We start from the raw sequence: 21203 nt of genomic DNA on the forward strand, positions 1-21203 counted from the left end.
GTGTTATTAGGGACATATTTAAATTTTAGGATTTTTGTATTATTACCTTTGAAAAATACAACAAAATATTATAAAATTTGGATTGGCCTTAAAGACACAGAGAGATAAAATATTCTTAATGGTCAACGCTGTATCTGTTATAAAGCAACTGTAAAACTAAAATATTAAAATAGGTTTTTTATGCCAGAGGAAGTTTGGCCTCTTTCCAAACAAAGGAAGGAAAAGTTCAAAGAAAGGATATGTGGATCCTAAATATTTTTTTAACTGCACCAAGAGACCTTCTATAGTCAGTCACGTTTTAATTTTTCTTCCATGGGTACCATGATCATTTCAAATGAGCATCTTTCTTTTAAAACCACTTCTGCATTAATTAGCACACTAAAAAAGGAAAAAGCCACCTACACATTTTGTTTTCCTCTGCAGAGATTTTTAGATCCCCAATATAATCACCAGGTAACATTTCTAATCCTCGCACAAAATGCAGGCGCCCTGGCAGTTGTGCTGTGCTGGGCGCGGCTCAGGGCCGGCACCTGTTGTCTGACGTTTGGGTCGGAACCGCCGGAACCAGCTCCCGGGCGGGCATGACTCACCGGGCCTGGCGCTCTGGGCCGTGCCCACGGTCCCCGACCAGCTGTTCACCTGCACTCTGATCCATGATTAAACAGGGCAGGAGCGTGAGCAGATGGGGGGGGGGGGCGATTTGGTTCAGGAAAACCACAACAAGGTGCCTTTTACAGTTTTATTAGCCTAAAGCAAGAGAAAACACAGTGTAACCAGGTAACACATGCTTCAGAGGCTCCACAGCGGGAATTTCAGAGCTGCTGGATCTTGCAGCCCCCAAAGAGCACAACCGCGGCAGGGACGGCGCTTTCCGCAGAACACCACACGCCATGCACGCCTGGGCAGCGAATCCGTGTCCTCGGAAACATCGGCACCGTCTGGCGACCCGCTCGCCTGCAGGTACCTGTTGTTCACCCTCCTGTGCACGGAAGCTGTGCAGCCTTGTGGAAAACATTAGCTTTTCCCCTCAGAGAGATATAAAATAATAATCACCCAATGCAAAAATTAAAAGCACGACATCGAACCAGCCATCTGCCCACACACGAGGTCACTCTGGTCACGGCCAAGCATCAGGAACAAACACACGGCATTCCTGGGATTTTTTTTTTTTTGTCTGCAGGCTGGAAAAACTAATTCTATTCGGCCGGAGACGAGGCGGAGGCCGGGAGGAGCTTGGGCTTCGCCTGCTGCGGCAGGGACACCTCCGGGATCTTCTCCCCGTGCTTGTACACGCTGACCGTGACATCGATCTTCTCGCCGCCGTACTTGTTCTTGACGCTCATGCTGTACTTGCCCGAGTCCTCGGAGGAGACGTCCTTGATGGTCATGCTCACGAACTTGGCCTGCTCCACCTTCACCGAGAAGTGGTCGCTGAGCGGTATGTCCTGGTCGTTCTTGAGCCAGACCACCTCGGGGTCGGGGTTCCCAAACACCGTGCAGGTCAGATTCAGCGTCTTTGGGGGAGAGGTGAGCGGAGAGGGAAGAGTCAGAAAAGGAAAAGCCACATTACCGCCCTGGGCGGCGAGCCCCAGCCACACGCAGTCACATGTGTCATGCGTTCCTCAGCAAGCCTGTCGCACACGGACACACCTGGACCCCAGGGGCCAAGGGACCGCCGGGTGCGAACAGGCCACTGAGGGGGTGGGGCACTCGTGAGAAAAATCAGTGATAACCTGTCCTGCTTATTCTCAGTTTTTAGCCCCGGCCTAAGCTGATTAAAGAATTGGAAGGTAATGAAGCTCTGCAGTTTGCAGTAGATACATTTAGCTCGTTTCTAAGTTTCCTCAATATTTAGACGTGTGGGTCCCTTCCACAGCTCCTCTGGCAAATCCAGAGAGTATATGGTCTCATAACTAGCAAACGGCCGCAGCAAATACATCCTTGACGCGTGGTTAAAACACACTCGCAGTGTATGATGCAGTAACACGACTGCTAATTTCTCAGTTTCCCCAGTATCTACGTCGCCATGACATTGAGTTGGAATCGTTGAAGCAACCCAAGATGCACGAATTAGATATCAATGATTCTACTGACAGGCGACACAGTAAAACCCCAATAAGTGGTTTCCGTTACATGTTCCAAAATGACCTTGGGAACCGGCCCAGAGATGGTTTTTTTCTTTCATTTTATAGAAGCTGCGCTATTTCAGGGTGGAAGCCGGCGGCTTGCACCTTGCACAGATGGGCGGGGCGTGGGCTGTGGCACCTCCTCCCCCTACAGTGGCTCCTCCGAACGAACACGGAGGGCCCCCGGGAGCTGCCTGAGCCACACGTGGTCCCTGTGGTCCCAAAGGCTCGGCCTGTGGATCCGGAACATTAGGCTGTTCTGTGCTTGGATAATACAGGCTCATCAGAGGCAGCCGGGAGTAAGGGAAGGTGGGTGGGAAGTCCAAGTCCCCCGTGGGCCAAGCACGGACACACGACTCTCTCCCCAGGTTTCCCTTCTCTGGGCCCGAGAGGAGGGCTGCACTGCGTGCTGCTTAAATCCTCACTCGTCCCGGCTCTGCCGTGCGCTCCTACCTTTCCTTCCATGATGGTCACCACGTCAGGCAAACCGCCGACCACCCTGCCACGATCTGCAACAAGGAGGCACTCGGTTAAGAACTCGGTTAAGAACACCCCGAAGGTCCTGAGCAGGTGCCTTGGGCACCGGGGAAAGGCGGGGAGGAGCTTGCACTCTCCTGAGAGAGGACCAGGGGAGAAAAAGCTCATAGTTCACACCGAGGGACGACCCACAGGTGAGGAAGCCACTGATCCCGTGAGCGGCAGGTTGTGACACTGCAGGACGGGACCAGAGCTGGGCTTTAGGCAGGAAGAGTTCACCATGGACCGAACGCAGGAGAGCTGCCTGTGCCCCGGCTGGGCACACGGGGACCGGTCCCGCCCCTGCACCGCAGGTCCCCAGGGCAGAGGGTGGCAGAGCTGACATGGGGGCAGCAGTGCAGGACGCGTCCCCACAGGGCAGGGGTGCAAGTGTTGGGGGCGTCGTCGAGTGAGGGCGGGAAGGTTTGCTGGCAAGTACTTAATGCACAAAATCAATTGTCTACAATACGGGCCCTTTTGCCCACCCCAAATTATACATCATTCTTATTACAATCTAACATGTACTTACTCTTCTCTGCAAAAGCAGCAGCCCTAAAAATTAAAGGGGGAAGAGAGGAGAGAATAAAAAGAGTATTAAGAAAGAGCTTCCAACAAAAATGCACACACACTTGTGAGTTCACTAGTGGTAGGGGCAGAAGAGAGCAGGAGGGTGGACGGCTTTCTCCTAGAACGCGCTCGGATCACCGGGTCTGGGATGTACATCTAGATATTTTTCCTGACGGCTGCCCACGATTAGGGGGAAAATGTCCTGATACCCAGATGTTAAAACCCACAGAAAAGTTTCGCATTCAAACTCGTAGATTGAAGGGATTTATTTTTTTTTCACCAAATTCACCAGATTGCATTGGAAACTTTTAGCTATTTTTGAAATTGTCCATTTCTGATTTATCTGACTTGTCCCTGCACCCAATCAAGAAATATTTACAGATTAACGCAACGTGGGCCAGAGACTGTTTTCAGCTTTGGATACGCTAAAGCTCAGACAGACATTTGAAAATCCTGGATTATTCTTTAAAAAGTTGCTCTGAAGGATGTGTTGCCAAGATTATGAGGATTTCAGAAATTCTTCATTTTAATCATTTCAAATAATCCAGGGTTATTATGACTCCAGAGAGCTAATTTATAAATGCATTTCTGGTTTAGGAGAATGCCTGCCTTCTACATGTGGAATTATTAAATTGTCACCTTTATCCCAGGGGCAGCAGGCTCTTTGGGTCACCAGGGCATCTACACATATTCCCACATGTGGCCAAAATGACTTGGGGTGAACTGGACCCTTGCATGATACAATAATAACCGAATACGAAAATCTTACTTGAGTTGCTGGAATTCTGCAAATGCTTCGTCGAAAGCTGCAAGGCAATAGTTCATATGTTACTAACTGCTGCAATGTTCAGCTTTTGCTGATTCACTCTGATGTCCTACTAGTGAATGTGGTCAATGAAAACTGATACACAGCTAAGTGGATACACTGATTTTTCAGAGATTATTTTCTCTGGATGGAAACCACAGAATCAGATGGTCTCCCGACATAACGCCGTCCCTGTTAGCACCTAAATGGCTCCGTAAATACAGAGGGATCAGACGCCGAAGAGTGATTCTACCTTGTCCAGACAGGTCCAGTGAGCGCTGGTGGTTGCTTTTGCCGTCAAAAATCTCGAAGGTGTATTTGCCCTTGTCCTTCTCCGTGGGCTCGCAGATCTGCAGCCAGGCCATGTCCTCGCTGCCTCCGATCCGCATGTGCTCGCTGGACGGAATCTTGGCATCTCTGTTGAAAAGCAACAGGACACACGCAATTTAGGGTCTCTGCGTTACACACACAGCCCCGACGGGGCACTGTCCTGCCTCGGTGGGCAGGAAGCCGTGTCTCACTCGCTGACGCTAACATCCAAACAGAGTTTTCTGTCGATTAACAAATGGACTAACTACATCAGTAACTCAGATCTGAAAACCTCCTAAAATTAAATGACACCTCATTTTGAAAGATATACTATTACTTATTATATACCTGTCACAACATGAGGGACTCTAAACAGTATGGTAATTCCTCAAAAATTGAAAATAGAGCTACTGTATGATCTAGCAATTGCACTTCCAGGAATACACCTGAGAGAAACGGAGGCGGGTCTTGAAGAGGTATTTGCACGCCCACATTTTAGCAGCGCTGGTCACAACAGCCGAGAGCTGGAAGCCACGCACGTGTGCACCGGCAGATGAGGGGATAAACAAGACGCCGTCCATGCGTGTACAGAAACGTTATTCAGCCTTAACAATAACATGTTTTATAGTTTCAGATAGCTGAGCGCCATCTAGACCCTGCCTCCCCGTGTTAAGGGAAGTGTGGATAAAAGGGGAGATTCCCAAATGGAGATGGCCCAACCTGGCACAGCCTGAGGATGTAGCGTGTCCGGCCACCTCTGCTTTCCTACAGCGAACATCGGGAACACAGGCAGGGACTGGAGACACCCTGCACCTTCTAAGTGAGCCTCTCGCTCTGGGGGGCTGTTCCGGAAGCCCCAGGGCACCTCTTAGCAGCTGACAGCCAGGCTCCAGGGAGGGTCCCACCAGCCCCTCGGCCCCCACCCGCCCTGTGGACCCCCAAGGGCAGAGATGCCAGGGGGGGGTCTATGAGGCACCGCAGGCCCCTCCCCTCCGTCAGCCCAAGGGTGCACTGCGGTTTCAGGGGAGCATTTGCACAGCCGACCTCTGCGCGTGACATCTCCTGAGTTAGATTAAAATACACACCCTGAGGCTGAAGCTTGCTATCTTCTCCCTTCTATAAAGACACTATGAAATTGTCTTTAGTTTCTGAGATACTTCTGAGACTTAAGTGGTCAATACTTCCACAATTTGAGGTCTAGCAGTGTCTGGGTGATAGATGAATTTCACCTTTGAGCAAGAGAACAAAATCCTTTTTCCGAAGAGCATTTCTGCTGAGTCCCTCTCTGCCTGCTCCTAACTCAACACTGAACAGGTTCCCAACCCTTCCTGTAAAGTGGTATTTTCTACAGTCCTTGATATACGTCTCGGCATTTTTAACCAAAGAACAATTGTCTTTGCTTACGCTTGCATTTTGCAAGATTCTCATCGTGCTCTATCGATCTGATGTCACCCATGAAAGCAAAATATGCCAGTACGCACGGTGCAAGCCTCAGCTGCTGTCTCCTGGCATCGCAGATTTCGTGAAGTGGCTCATTTAGCCCCAAAAGGCTAAACTGTATTTCAACAAATTTTCATATTACTTTCTATGTCTCCAACTGATACCTAATAAGAGCTCACTTAATTGTCAAATGGTGAAATATACCCAGATATTTTAGTTATAGAATATAACTGCATAATATAGTTTAATGTATAGTCTAAACTATAGTTCAGTATCGTTTAATAGTCAAGAAGTAAAATAGGACTAAACGTTATATACTTTTAGACAAAAAATAAGAATCATTAGTTTTAATGATTGGATTATTTTGGTCCTTTTACTTAGTCTCAAAAAGAGTCTCACTCTGTTGCCCAGGCTAGAGTGCCGTGGCATCAGCCTAGCTCACAGCAGCCTCAACCTCCTGGGATCTAGCGATCCTCCTGCCTCAGCCTCCCGAGTAGCTGGGACTACAGGCATGCGCCACCATGCCCGGCTAATTTTTCTATATATATTTTTAGCTGTCCATATGATTTCTTTCTATTTTTAGGAGAGACGGGGTCTTGCTCTTGCTCAGGCTGGTCTTAAACTCCTGAGCTCAAACAATCCTCCCGCCTCGGCCTCCCAGAGTGCTAGGATTACAGGCGTGAGCCACCACACCCGGCCCCCTGGTCCTTTTACTTTTAATCAAGCCCAGTGGGGAACTGACAGACTGGAAACGTAGAGCCTGGTTGTGAAGTATCATTTCCGTGTTGGCTCTCTGCTGGCGGCAGGTAAAATGCACGTTATGAGCAGAGCCACTTTTGGTAAACTCGGGACACTGGAGAAATCTGTCTCTAACACCTTCAGGCATTTCTTTCTCTTTCTCCTTCTTCCAAGTCCTCCCCACGGCCACGATGGCTCCCTGTGCTGAGCCAGAGGTGGTCACAATTGCTCAGAATCGTATCGTTTTGAGGGACTGGCAGTGCCCCGATGTGTCCCCTGCAGCTCAGCGTCCCAGCCCCGGCTGCCCCGTCCCGGCTGCAGCCTCCGTGGACTGCAGGCACACTTACTTGTGATACCAGTTCACCTTCATTTCCTCCGTAAAGTACTTCATGGAACACTGCAGTCTGATTCCCTCCGGGGTGCAGAGCACCTTCAGTGGAGATGCAGACATTCCTGTGGAAAACAAAACTCAGACCTGAGAAAAGCGGTGTGTGCTGTCTTGAGGGCAGGTGCTGCGGCCGGCACGGAGCATCCGTGCAGGCGTCCTCCCACGTGCGCGTGTTAGAGCCGGCCGGCCACAGATTCTTACGTTTAATTCCCGTGCCGTGTCCATTCATTAAATAGCCACTCGCCACAGTAGAATTATTAGAAAACCTCTTTGCAGAATACTGTGAGAGACACATTATTGTTAAAAAAAAAAAAAAGAACCAACATCTGCCACTTATCAGTTTGCCTTAAGAGGAGACAAAGTAGTATGAGTAACAATGTAGCGTGGCGAATGCTACATGAATGGCTCCAGGTCTCAAGCATCGAGGAGAATCAGCAAAAGGGAGATTAGGCGTTAGCAGAAAAGTTCTAGGTAGCGGGCAAGGAGCTGGTAGGACCCAGGTTGGCCATTCAAGACAAGTGAAAATTGGGTCAGAGGATAGAAGGCAGAAACCACAGGCAATAAGAAAAATTTAAGAACTGAGAACACAGGTAGTGTGTTTGGATACAAATTTAGACTGATTTGATCTATTTGGGGTGGATGGTCCGGGGTGAGAGTCAGAAAACGAGGTTAAGAAGCAGCTTATGGTTATATTATGGCAGTGGCTCTGAGTTTGAAGCAGGGACTGCTAGGTATGCCTCCTTAGAGAATTTACATGACTTCTGGTGTTTCCTTACCTGAAAATGATACCATATAATAGCAAAGATAAAGGAAAATAATATGATTGCAAACTGCTGATGAGGATGTTATGGCAAGGAGGCTTTTTGAACAGCATTTCTTAATTTTGGCGAGCAACTTTAAACTTACATTAGGAATCTTAAAGCTATTCATAGTATTCTACATAGTAATTGCACTTCTAGGAATTCACTCAAAGGAAATATTCCTAAATATTGAAAAGCCTCTCCTTGGCCACATATGTGCATCGTACAGTTATTTATACTGAAAAATTGTTACTATCCCAATAGAGAAGAGTTTAAGCCATGGTCCTGTGATTCCATGAAACATTATGCCATTATTAGAAAAAATAGATATAAAATCTAAATAAAACAAAGAAAATTATTAGAAAATGTGTGGGGGGAAGAAATAATAAACAAATTATTTATGACTCCAACTAGGTAGAGAAATAGACACTGAAATAAAAATGGCCATGATTGTGATGTTCTTTGTTTTCCATTTATTCTTTAGTGCACATGGGGTAAGAAAGAGCATCACCCAAAAAGTAAACACATAGAAGCCCCCTCCATGGAAGCTGAGCGAGAGGAGAAGAGGACAGAGGGGGGGTGGGATCCCAGCTGCAGGCTTCGGGGGGTGCAGGGAAGGGCGTGACACGGGCTCACCCCTCCCACCTGCTCCAGCGGCTCACACCCTCGCTGGGCAGGAGGAGAATAAGAGACGAGGAAATGGAGAAAATTGTAAACTGAAACACAGGGGTGCTGAAAATACTCTGATTTGCTAGAAACTGGGGCCATAATTGAAGGCCCATGCAGAAAAACAAAATGATATTTGGAGACCCCTCCCTCCTCTCTGTTTCTCCCTGAAGTTTCACGGCATCTGTTGAAGAGGAAACAACCCCTAAAGCTCTCCCTGCATAAAACCACAGAGGGGAGCGAGCCAGACAGCCTCAAGCAGAGAAGGATGGAAATCACATCATCTTAAAGAGGGTCAAAGAGTGGCAAATCGGTGCTAATTGATCAACACTTATGTGTACATAAGGTAGTAACATTCATCGGTGTTGGGCAGATGTAGGGGGAGGAGGGGATGGCATATTCACACCTAATGGGTATGGTGTGCACCATCTGGGGGATGGACACGCTTGAAGCTCTGACTCAGGTGGGGCAAAGGCAACATACGTAACCTAAACATTTGTACCCCAGTAAAATGCTGAAATTAAAAAAAAAAAAATCAGTGGCACTGAGGTTGATTCTGTATCTTTGCTATTGTGAACAGTGCTGCAGTAAACATGGAAGTGCAGGTATCTTTTTGATATATTTATTTGTTTCCCTTTGGGTAGATACCCAGTAATGGGATAGCTGGATTGAATGGTAGTTCTACTTTTAATTAATCTCCTATGTATGTAAGTGAAATGCTATAGAACTTCTTCCATGGATATGAGTTACAGGGTTAAAATAGATCCACAGAAGAACAAAGAGATCATAGGTAAGAATGAAACTGACTTGGAATGGTGAAACAACAGAAAACTAAATTAAAATTGCTTGCTGATTTCAAAAACAAGCAAACAAACAAACAAACAAACAGTGGCAAGTTCCGAGTCATCTCTCAGACTACAACTGGAATCAATAGGCGATCATGAGCCCAGGAAGTTTCCAACGAAGCCCAGAGGACGGGCAGGGAACACAGAGAGACCAGAGGCTGAGCAGAGCAAGAGCAGCTCTAGACAATTTCTCCACTCACGTGTGAGGACCCGGCCCGGTAGCTTCCCTAAATACCGAGCTGCATCTAGGTTAGGATACACCCTACAGATGCAGACACCTCTTTACAGCCACAAAATCCATGGGAATTAACTCTGCCACCCACAGAGAAGAGTCACCCACGGGATGCCTGATCCAAGCAAGCGGATTACACATGCCTGAGTTGCAAGAATGATACTGACCCGGCCAAACGTTAGCCTGCAAGTTGTGTTCCTACTTTCTGGACTTAGATGGACTTATACCAACACCCCTAATCATTAGAGAAACGCAAATCAAAACCACAGTGAGACATCACCTCATGCCCTTTAGGATGGCTACTGTCAAAAAACAAGATGACAAGTGTGGCGAGGACCTGGGGAAACCGGAAACCTTGTGCCCTGCCGGTGGGAACGCAGAGTGGTGCAGCTGTTGTAGGAAACAGTATGGCAGTTCCTCAAAAAGTTAAAAATAGAATTGCCATATAAAATTACCATATGATGCAGCAATTCTATTAATACTTCTGGGTATACATCCAAAAGAACTGAAAGCAAGGTCTTAAAGAGATATCTGCATGGCCAGATTCACAGCAGCAGAATTCATGATAGCTAAACTGGGGAAGCAACCCACCTGTCCTTCCTGAGGCGAATGCATGAATGAAATGTGCCATTTACCTGCAATGGAACATTACTCAGCCTCAACGTGGAAGGAAATTCTGGCACATGCTACACAAGGGATGAACCTTGAGGACATCATGCTACATGGAATAGGCCAATCACAAAAGGACAAATACTATATGCTTCTACTTTGACGAGGCACCTAGAGTATTCAAATTCACAAGAACAGAAAATAAAATGAGGTTGCCAGGGGCTACAGGGAGGGGGATGGGCAGTGAGTATTGAATGGATACGGAGTTTCAGTTTAAGATGAAGAGTTCTGGAGGTGGATGATGGAGATGGCTGCACAACATTGTGAATATATTCAATTCCCCTGAATTGTATACTTGGAAATGGTTAAGAGCGTAAACCTTACGTTGTATATATTTGCCACAATAAAAAATAAATTAAACAAATCAAATAAATGATGAGCTCTCAGTGCATTTTGTTAAATGCAGTTAATGAAGATGTCTAAAACTGGCGTATAAATTTTCCTTTGAGTGATAATCCTTATATGCCTTCTGTCTCTCCTATATCTCTCTCATCGTTCTACTTCTGAGAAACTAACTTTACGATTGTCTGAAGACCAGAGATGACTCTACGAGCAGCAGCAGCTACAGATGAGTGACTGACTGACTGACAGGTGACCCAGAAGTGAGCTCACCCACTGACACCCGACTCCCACATTTGGATCATCGATGCTTCCAAGAAGGAAGACTTTTGATCAAGAGAAAGAAATGAAGAAAGAACTTTCATTTGAGGAACATGAGCCCTTTCAAATGATCAGCCCAGAGACATCAAAACGAGACCCCAATCCCACCCCACTGCCCCCTAGAGCGACATATTCACCTCTGGAAACTGCTTGCTTTGCCACAGTAGCTGTAAATTAACCTGACAATGCCACACGCTGTGGCTTAACGATGTATAGCCAATAACTGATCGATGTTATCCCTGTACGCCAGTCAGAATTCCTGACACAGGACTGCCTATCTGCCCTCCCGCCCTCCTCCTTTTGGTTGCAAATCCACCCGCAAGCGCTGCTGACAGCAGTGTGCCCTCAGGGCAACCCGAGTCTCTGCTCCCGGGTCGCAGCCGTAAGCTTGGTCCAAATGAATGCTCTCATGTTAATCTTGCCTCAGCTTCTTCCTTTCGGGTTGACAGCTGAACCTGGACAACCCTGCACGGTATCACTTATACGCAGGATCTACAGAAGTCAAACTCACAGCGACAGAGAGTAGCACGGCGGGTGCCCGGGGCTGGGGGAGGGGAGAGACGTGGGGGAGGGGAGATGTCGGTCCAGGTGGGCACCATCTCAGGGGAGGAGTCAGTGTTAGGTCTACCGCACTGTGTGGTGACCACAGCTAACACTAATGTGTTGCCTATTTCAAAATTGCTAAAAGAATAGATTTTTAAAATTCTCACCACAAAAAAAAAATGATCAGTATGTGAGATGATGGATACTTTAATCAGCTTGATGGAATCTTTCTACACTGTCCACGTAGATCAAAACACCCCCTTTGTACCTTGCAAACATACCCAATTATTTTCTGTCCATTAAAAATAAGTAAATATTTTTCAAAAAAGAGTGAAGTCACTTTTTAAGGGGCTTCATTTAGCTTCACACAGTGGCTGGCACGTCCGTGAAGCGGTATTTGGCCCATTAATCATCACCGAGGGTGAAATTCTTATAAAACGTGCCATTCTGACCAAGCAGAAGCAGAAAGAAATAAAGTTTACCTTATGGAGATGTTCTGAGAAAGCAATGAGAAGTCAACATAAAACGGTTTTCACAAGAATGCCAGAAAAACTGTGAGATGAGAGAGCAGTTTGGGACGGAGAGAGACATGTTCGCTCCTCGTCGGGGTCCGGCTGTCCTGGCTGCACACGCGGTTAGACCACCCGGCTGCCCGGGGTTTAACTACTTGCCCTGAAGGTATAAATTAGGCAACCTCTAGAGAGCCCACAGTAAATGAAAATTGTATAATGCTCAGTATAAAGCGCTTTGCAACTATAGGGTATCATTATGGAATTAATAACTAATATCTTTGTTCTCACAGTTTCCATGGAAGGGCCAAGGCGGAGGGAGAATGCGTGTGCAAAGCTAACACGGCTTAACACATATGACGCAAAGTGAGAGGCTTAACGATTCATCATGGCTACCCACGCTGCAGCAACTGTGCACAAAGCAGGCGTCCGAGTTAACCCAAGGCAAAGTGGACGGGAGTCCACACGGGGCTTCTTAAAGCAAAGCACAGACTCTAGACATGATGCTGAAAAGCCCTTTAAGAAAAAGTGTCACCAGGCAGCATATAACTGTCCTGCCTTGTAATCCAGGGCCTGTCATGGGGCACCCACTGTGGTTCCATTAGCTTCCTCCTTTGCCGCGGTGAATGCCCGTCTCAGGAAACAGCGAGGTTAGCCCCCAAAATGACTTGAAAATGAGAAGGCATTTACTTACCACAGACTCTGCTCATGGCCAAAATTATGTCCTCATACACTAAAAAGGAGAAGGGAGAAAGCTGCTGTTACGATGTATCGTTTTAACAGAAAGCAGCATTTTCAACGTTTAATTAAATTGATACAGGAAATTGTGATGTTCATTTGAAAAACGGATCGTTAAAACGGCAATATTTATCCATAAAAGGCAGACGTGTGCGATAAATCCTTCTCACCTATTCGCTTTTTAAACAAGGAACAAGAACATTTCACTCAACATAAACCCAGCTACATGTTTAATTGAAACACTGCAACAGTGTGTCAATCATTTTAAGTGTGTTAGTAATGGGGTAAAACTTAGCCTCTGATGATGGGCTGAAACGACATTTCATATAGGTGCAAAATAATATCATGCACACATTTTTTCTAAAACATTAGCAAGCCTTTGAATGCAACTAAAGAACAAATACATCTTCGTCTACAGTGTTACAGCTAAAGAAACAATGTGCGCTATGGCTAAGGACACGGATGAACGTGTCCCATCCTGTCGGCAAAATGGATTTCTCTTTAGCAGCTCAAAGACTTCCTGTTACCTTTGCCGGCGATTTCGAGGACGGAAGCGTCCTGGCCTCTCTCGTCCTTCAAGGTGGCCTTGTATTCACCATGGTCCTTCTTTGACAGCTACACACAAAACACACCCCATGTTGACGAAAAATCAACACCCCAACATAAAATGTGATAAATGCTAATGCAATCTCTTTGCAAATCCTGGAAATTCAGGATGCAAATTAGAAGAATGCAGAGTTTCTTTATAAGTTATTGGGAAGCGCTATTTTTTTTGCTTGGTGTTTGTCTCCGTTTGTGGTACCTTGGGTATAAGGAGCTCGCAGACCCCCTTCTCCAGGTCTGGCGCCTTATCTGTTTCATAGAGAACATCATCCTTGAGCCATTTGAACACTGTTTCTCTCTTGGTGTTTGCAACCTGTGAGATGGAAACCCAAAGTTTAGTATGTGAATCCCCCTGGCTCGTAAGAAAATAAGTCGATTAGGATTTCAAATCACAGACCTAAAAAAAACAAAAATCAATTTTTACTATGTATCAGACAGAGGCTCATGGAAAAGCTGTCACTTCCAATAATGGCAAATACCTTTCTAAATCCCAGCATCTGAAATAATTAAGCCCTTGCAGGTGCACAGGGAAGGATGGCCGAATCTCATTCTATGAAATTAGAGGCGTAAAGATCTTTTCTTGTATATGAAATGTCGCTAATACAGACAAGTCATAAGCACTGTGTTTTGGGATTTGCAAATAATATAGAATATTGCTAGAGCTCTGTGAAACTATCTGGCAGCTGCTTTTTTGGCAACATGACACTTCAGGTGCACGGACACAGAGGAGACGAAACCTTACCCCAAACAGCCTCCTGGAGATGAGGACATTCCCTGCACTGAAATTCCTCACCATTCAGTCACTGGCAGTAGCTTGAATTAGACACAAAGCTTTTCAGAATTCCAGGGGTGGGTGAGCATTGCAGTTTGCATGCTCTGACATGCGTGTCTTAGGGAGGAGAAGGAATTCTGATTCCCTACAATGGAGTGTGTGGGTTGCACCTAAAGTGTACGTAAGTATCCAGGAAAGACCACAGGATGCTCCCTGACTGCACACGGCTCAGCCTGACTCTCACCTCCTGGGAGCCCTCTCGAATCCTCCACCTGTGTGTGTGAGAAACTTTTAACAGATTTTCTTGTTTATGATTGAGGTCTCTCTTATCTTAAACTTTTCTTTTAAAAAATGGTTTTCAGTAAAGTATAACATGAATGTATAGTCACATAAATTTTTCTCCATGTATTTTCTCATGTAAATAAATTTTAAGTAACCATCTGCCATGGTATTTTTAAACAAAAACTGTGCAGAAAAAGCAGACACACGTGGCGTGGAACCAGGTGAGCAATGGACACACCCTGGGCGGGTCCAGGTGGCTCCTGGGAGTCCTGGTGACTGAATCAGCCCGACCAGCACCAGGTCCTCACCCAGACCCAGTTACTCGCCAGCTCCTGTACTTCTAACTCCTGAATATGTCTCCAGGCCCCTCCTGCTCTGTGCGTGTTACCTCTGCCCTGTTGGAGCTGCCCTCACCTCTCAACAAGCCTGTGGTCACACCTGCTCCACCTGGCAGCCCAGCCTTCTCTCCTCAGCAAGCAGCCGAGGGGCCCCTGTGCACCCCAGTCCCCTCGAGGCCCCTCCTCTGCAGACCCCACCGGTCTCCAGACCCTGCCAGGGGACGGGCTCGTGCCTGGCCTCCCCTGTCCTGCCAGCCTCGCACGGCTGTGCTGTACAAACAGCACAAACATAAGATCTATCCTCATGACAGTGCAGCTTCCTTGTCCTGCTGCCGGGCCTCCCGGGACAGTCTCTCTGCCCTTGTTGACCTGCGTGATTCTTGGTCATCTCAGGACCTGCCCATCAGTGAAATCACCTCTCTTCTCCACGGGACTGCAAGCAGTTTGAGGACAAAGATAACGCGTCATCAATCTTTTCCTCCCAGCTGCCCGCACAGCGAGAGTCGCAGGTACTCGTTAAATTAAATGTGTGCTGCTTAAAACGCAGGTTTCACAGCGAGCAGTAACTGCAGCGTGTTGGATTACTGAATCGTAATACGGGAAAGCGTCCTGCGCCCAGAGCAGACCCTCGTGCCCTGATGCCAACCCGTGAGCCGCACACGGGGCGACTTCCCCCACACCTGCGCGAGCGCACACACTGAAGCCCTGTGCCATCAAACCCTCTGGAATCCATGACACCGCGCCCTCCTCGTGGGGGAGAAATGACAAGCACGACGTCTGGGCACCAGGCAGCCCACGAGACCCAGAAGCCGCTCTGCCCCCTCCCGCCCGACGGTCCCGCCCTCAGCGGGGCCTGACCCCGCCGCTGCCCTGAACGGCGGTACCCGCGTCCCACCTTACAGACAAGTCGAACTTCGCAATCCTCCGTGACGTCCCAGTGCAGATACTCGGCGAAATGGGGGCCTACGGGGGAAAACAGGTGTTAAAAAAGGAAAAAAGTAAAATAAATAAACAAATAAATACATGATATAGATATTACACATACACATATACATACGTGTAAGAGGTGCACGTCCATGCACTGGGGGTCTGTATGATACGTGTTTACATTAATGCGTTTCTGGCGGCCTGAGACCGAGAGGGTTTCCGGGGCTCAGAACCGCGGGTTAACGCTGGAATCTGCACTTCCCGGCGGGAACAGGCCGCCCCCTCCTCCCTTCTTGCTGACATCTCATCTCTACTGCTCTTTAAAAAGAATATTAAACTCCGTTCTATTTTCTTTCTCAAGGCATCTGCCTAATTGACATTCAACAACATAGTCCATAAAACCTTTAAGAGAATAGAGATGAGATTAAAAAAACAGCTTGACCTAGCGATTTTGTCAACACGTATTCACGGAGCATTCAAATGCAAAGATGGATTTATGAATGTTTTTCCAAAATATCAACCATTTTCATCTGAAATAAGTGTGGCGGTTAGCCTTATGCTAATAACACCATTTTCCCATTCAACATACCAATGCAAAGCGGGTTTAGAAAGTATGTGTTGATTTCTTTCATATAAATACAGTCTAGGAAGTTGGTAAAAAAAAAAAAAAAGGTCGTCATGCGGAAATGAGTGAAATAAAATATTTTTGACCATTAGAAATAAAAATATAACAAAAACTAATATCTTGATCTTATATTTCATAACCCATCTTCTGATTTTTTTTTTTTTTTGGTCAGCAGAGGGTGGTCACAGGGACCCCTCCCTTGACAGGGACGACAGCAGGAATGTGAAAATTATTATTATTACGTCTGGGACTTTTAAAGGTAGAAGCAAGAAAAAAATACAGACAGAAGACATTAAAGAGTCAGGCAGAAAGGTACCCAAATTTCCACAGCTAAGAAATGACCTAATTCGCTGATCACCCAAGATGCCTGCAGAGCCTCTGGGCATCACCTGGGGTCTGGGACAGACAAATACTCAAGTCACACAGTTGGGGGACAGCCAGTCAGCCACTCACCTTGTTTCCTGAGAAATTCTTTTCTTTGAAATTCAGCTTCATCTAGGACAGTCCTGAATGCTGAATTCAATATTTAAGAGAAAAAATAATGTGAAATATGCCTACTTCTCCCCAGTCCAAAGAATTTGAGTTATTTTTCACAGACACGGAAACGTCCCGCACAGCGTACCGTCCCCGATGAGCACCAGCGAAGACTGGCTCTTGGCTTTCCCGTCGTGAATCTGCACCGTGTAGGTGCCCTCGTTCTCAATGGTAAACCGATCCATCACCATCTCGATAATGCCGGTGGCCTTGTCACATTTAATTCTGTGTGCCTGGGAGCCATCGGGGAAACAGAGTTCCACAGTGAATTCCCCAAATCCCTTCCCGCTGTCTCTCTCCACATTTCATAGCTGCGTCGACTATTATATCTTAAGGGATTGTGACACAAAGAAACATAAAATGGCATTTTATCGATGAAACCGCTGGGTGAACCAACGACCAAGCTCAGGGTGCCAGCTTCCACTCAGTGACAAAGCCCCGCTCTGCGTGGGGGACCCCCGAGGTGCAAACCACTCCAAGTCCCAGCTGAGCAGAAATGCTACACGTTACCCAAGAAGGGGCTTCTAATGTGAAATGTTAAAATCCACGGGAGAAAATAACATAACATGTCGCCAGCTGTGACGGAAGCCCACGTGGACAGCAGCAATGGAGTGAGCTCCATGCTGTAGCTGTCCTCGCTCCCAGGACGGTGACAACAGACTATATTTCAGGCCACCCTGGGACAGTGCGGGGTCTGACGTTAGGCAGAGCCCTAGAGGTGGCCGGGCCACATCCAAACACGGGGCTCGTCCTGAGGCAGTGGACACAGAGGACCTGCGCCCGGGCACTTGCCCCAGCGATGGTGTCAATCACAGGACACTTTGTCCCTGTCCCTCAGACTAAAGCAGCCCTGGGCAGGGCACAAGCTGGGGAGGGAACTCGAGAGCCCAGTGAACTCCCTTTGGTCCTTGGATTTCTTTACAGTTTCGAGCATTTACTTTTGAATACCAAGGGTGAATTTCAAGTTGATCAGACCAAGGCACGGTCCTTGTTTGTATGACGTTATGCTCACGTCAAACATCTGTCAGTGGAGAAGGGCAGGACCTTACTCTAATTAGCTCTGAGAAACTGAAGGATGTGATTCTTGCCCATCAGACTCTCAACAAGACAGTAAGTAGCCTGTCCTGTGCTCTCAGCTACCGCACTGCAGAGTCTGGGCAGGTTTTAGAAAATAATTAGGCTCCTTGCTATGGCCAATTATGCAGCAAGATGAAGTTCAATGATTTTACGAGTGCCATAAATACAGGCTTTTATGGGACTTTCACAAAACAGCATCAATCTTCAAATGTCAAAGTCACCTGTGGATTGCTAATTAAAGAAGTGAAATAGTGAAGCCACATTCCAAAAGATTAGCCAGGGAGCAACGACACCCATTTTTAAAGCAAGCTCCACACGGCAGGCAGGAAACGTGAAGCCAAAGGCCTTCTGCGAATAAAGAGCAATGACACTGAATTCCATTCCGCTTCATAGCGCGATCTCTGCTCAAAGAAAATTCCTCCAGTTACCTCGATCAGACAGTACTCTCCCACAGATAATACTTACACCGTTGTTTTTTTGGCAGCCCAAAAGAAGTTGCATATTTTCTACTTTTTTAGCCAGCTCTCTCATTTGTAGGAGGCTTAAAGTATGTCCTGACTCCCACGGGAAAGGCTGGCTGGACTAGGAAAATCATGTGGTCCTCGTCCGTGCAAGATTTCCGTCCGACGGGCATCCCTCTAACCAACCGAGCTTTAGTAAACACCCACCAGACGCAAAGGCTGGGCTGAGGATGGCGGTCCAGGCTGGAGAAATCTCAGCGGTGCTGCCCTGAGGCATGAGAGATTCCTGCCTCACACAGTTTTGCTTAGTGTTTGTGCAGTGAGCAAATGAACTCAGCACGTAGGACTTAGTAGGACAGCCAAGCGTATCGACACCACTACACGCTGGGTAAAGGTGGGGTTCTAGAGACCCCTGGCCCCCTACTGAACAATAAGGAAAAACCCCCTCAAATAGGCCGTCCTCTAACTGTTGTGCTATAATTAGACAAGAGGAAAGGCATCTAAATGCAATCGCTGTCTTCTAAAATACTCCACCGCCAGAAAAGGTGCGCCTGCTACCATCGTGAGACTCACTGTATACCATTAAAAGTAGAGCAAGGGCCAACGTGTTTGTACCGAGGCAGGACAGGCACTTTTGACAGTTGTCCTGCCTTCTTCGTCCAGCTCAGCTGGCCATTCCAGGAGGGTGGCTGATATGGTCACGGCAGTTGCAGAAACTTATTTCCCAGCCGGGTCCTCCCTGGGCAGCTGTCAGGGGTGGGGGACGCAGGCAGGTGTTTCTCGTAATAGGGCAGAAAACATACGCCCTCAAAACCGGCATCAAGAATAGATGAACTGAGCCATCAAGGACATTCCCCCTGTGTAACCTGAACCTTTTCATAGAAGGGAGCTCAAAGTCTCTAAACATAATCTGTCATTTTCCAATTGCAACAGGCTTGGATGTGAAAGGCTGCTGATGTCTCATCTGAGCCCAACCACAGCTCTGAGCGTTGCAAGAACCAACCGTCTCCAATCATCTCGTCAACCTTCCACACCCCGATCTTGACAGCTCAAAAAGGGATGGAAACAAACACCAAACATCGACTTAGGTCACCCACCTAACAACACAAAACCGGCTCCCTCCAAGCCAGAGATCAGCCACACCAGAACTCACCTCGCTGTCAGAGACTTCTCTGTCGTTAATAATGAACCGGTAGCTGGCGTCTGGTGACAGGTGCTCGGCCTGCAGCCAGAAGCGAACCTGGCCTTTATCAAAAATCTCATAAGCTAATTCCGATTTCAGAGGGATCGCTACAGGAAGAAAAGAAATCGCAAGTCAATAATGCATGGATCCTTGCGAGAAAGAACAGCCGCATATTGTAGGAAAATATCAACCCTAGTTATTGAATTGTTTGAGAATGTGAAACCCTGGAGTGTCAGATTACGCAAACTAAAAATAAAAAATAAAACTCTGGTTAGCCTGAGGCTGCATTTAAAGCCTCGTGCTACCTGTTTGCTTTCTGGATGTTCAATGATAGAAGATGCTGGAATTCTTTCTATACTGAGTGCAATCCAACAACCGAAGGTTTCATTGGGTAGACATCTCACCTGGATTAGGAACAGCTATACAAAACCCCAAATTAAAAGCACTCTCTAAGCAATACAAGTTTCTAGGAGCTGCAGTCTGAGCTACCATTTGTTGTAAATCACCAGGTTACAAGCCCTGTAATCTGGGAGCGTGAGACAAGGCTGCCCCCTCCCGGGCTCCTACGTTAACAAACATGCCCTACGGGGCTGCGGTCACGCACTCGGGGCCGGGGCTTACTTACTGGGATTCTTGATTTCATTGCTCAGTAGCATCAAACGTTCAAGCTCTGAAATTCAGAAACAAATATTTTAACTGGCTTTGACCTGTACGTTCAGGAGTTTGTAGACAACAGCGAGGCTAAACCAAGAGCCAAGATTCCACAGCACCAAGATTTAACTTGAGGACATGAAAGAAATTAGAACTCAAAGTGAAAAGGACAGAAAGGAGACCTTTAACACTTCAATAAACTGCCAGCCGCCTGCAAATCAGAGCTTCACCAGGTGAAGACCCCACTTCCTGCAGGGACAGCTGGGAGCACTCGAGGGCCGGGTCTCGGGGAGCGTGGGTGTGTGTGAAGCAGGTGTTTCATGGGATACAGGAAGCTCTGCACGAGGAGAGACTAAAGGGAGATTTTCCAGGTCCCCTAACTCCGTGTGAACTCTTTTCCTAAGCCGATTTGGTTGGCTGAGAATGTGCTTGTGGTCTATGATTTTCCTTCCCCTTTTCAAAATTTCTTTCTTCAATTTCATTAAAGAAAAATGTACATATTAATACTTCTCGTGGCACCACTGTGGCATATCGCCACGAGTAAAAAGAAAGAAAGAAAACCAAAAAACCGAAATGTATTGCTCCTGACAAAGTCCCAGGAGCAAGGTAGGAAAACTGAAGCTCTGAGCTCTTCCTGTCTGCTCCTTCCTTCTTTCCTTCTTAAAATTGGAATTCGAAAATGAGATAGTGGGCACAGAGGACATGAAGACCTTTTTTCTGAGCTGAAAAATGAAGTCAGACTTCTCCTGACCAAAAGAAAACTTACTTTGGCAATTGGTTTCACGGCGAGGACTTTCCCAATTAGCTCTCCTGTAGGAATTCCCATAAACGGAATGAGCTACACCTGCAACTCCAAGGTGTTGCCTCAAATATACTTAAAGTCCATATTCAATATAAGATAGGGTAGAAATTTCATCCTTTGCAACTATTTAAAATAAAGATGAAAACTTCACACATACACTTAAAAACGGTGCAGAGGAATGTGTAGCTTTTCAGAATTTAAGGATTTTTTTGTGAGTGTAAAACTTTGAAGACCCCGGAGCCAGGGCCGGCAAAGGCAGCTTTAAAAGCGTGGGAGGTTTTCCGGCCCGTTCCTGTCCCTGTCTGGGAGCAGCGAATTGAGGGCCAGGAAAAGAGAGACAGTGTGATCTCCTCACTCATTCGTTCCGCTGTGGCTTGTTCCACTTGCACGAGTTCAC

At 47.0% G+C, this 21203-nt stretch overlaps 1 protein-coding gene across 1 annotated transcript in view; it reads right to left on the bottom strand.

Moving 5' to 3' along the window:
- Positions 1-725: 725 nt before the first annotated feature.
- The window catches only part of MYOM2 (myomesin 2), a 55343-nt gene continuing 34865 nt past the window's right edge, over positions 726-21203 (bottom strand). The window contains exons 24-37 of the mRNA XM_045535284.1: positions 19979-20023; positions 19324-19460; positions 16721-16865; positions 16552-16611; positions 15442-15509; positions 13354-13467; positions 13079-13166; positions 12508-12546; positions 6849-6954; positions 4268-4431; positions 3979-4015; positions 3172-3194; positions 2580-2635; positions 726-1514 (exon numbers count right to left, since the gene is read on the bottom strand). Coding sequence (XP_045391240.1) covers positions 1197-1514; positions 2580-2635; positions 3172-3194; positions 3979-4015; positions 4268-4431; positions 6849-6954; positions 12508-12546; positions 13079-13166; positions 13354-13467; positions 15442-15509; positions 16552-16611; positions 16721-16865; positions 19324-19460; positions 19979-20023 — 1400 coding nt within the window. The 3' untranslated portion in view covers positions 726-1196. The remainder of the gene's footprint in view (positions 1515-2579; positions 2636-3171; positions 3195-3978; positions 4016-4267; positions 4432-6848; positions 6955-12507; positions 12547-13078; positions 13167-13353; positions 13468-15441; positions 15510-16551; positions 16612-16720; positions 16866-19323; positions 19461-19978; positions 20024-21203) is intronic.

The sequence above is a fragment of the Lemur catta genome, chromosome 22 (assembly GCF_020740605.2).
Source record: "Lemur catta isolate mLemCat1 chromosome 22, mLemCat1.pri, whole genome shotgun sequence".
Classification (NCBI taxonomy): Eukaryota; Metazoa; Chordata; class Mammalia; order Primates; family Lemuridae; genus Lemur; species Lemur catta.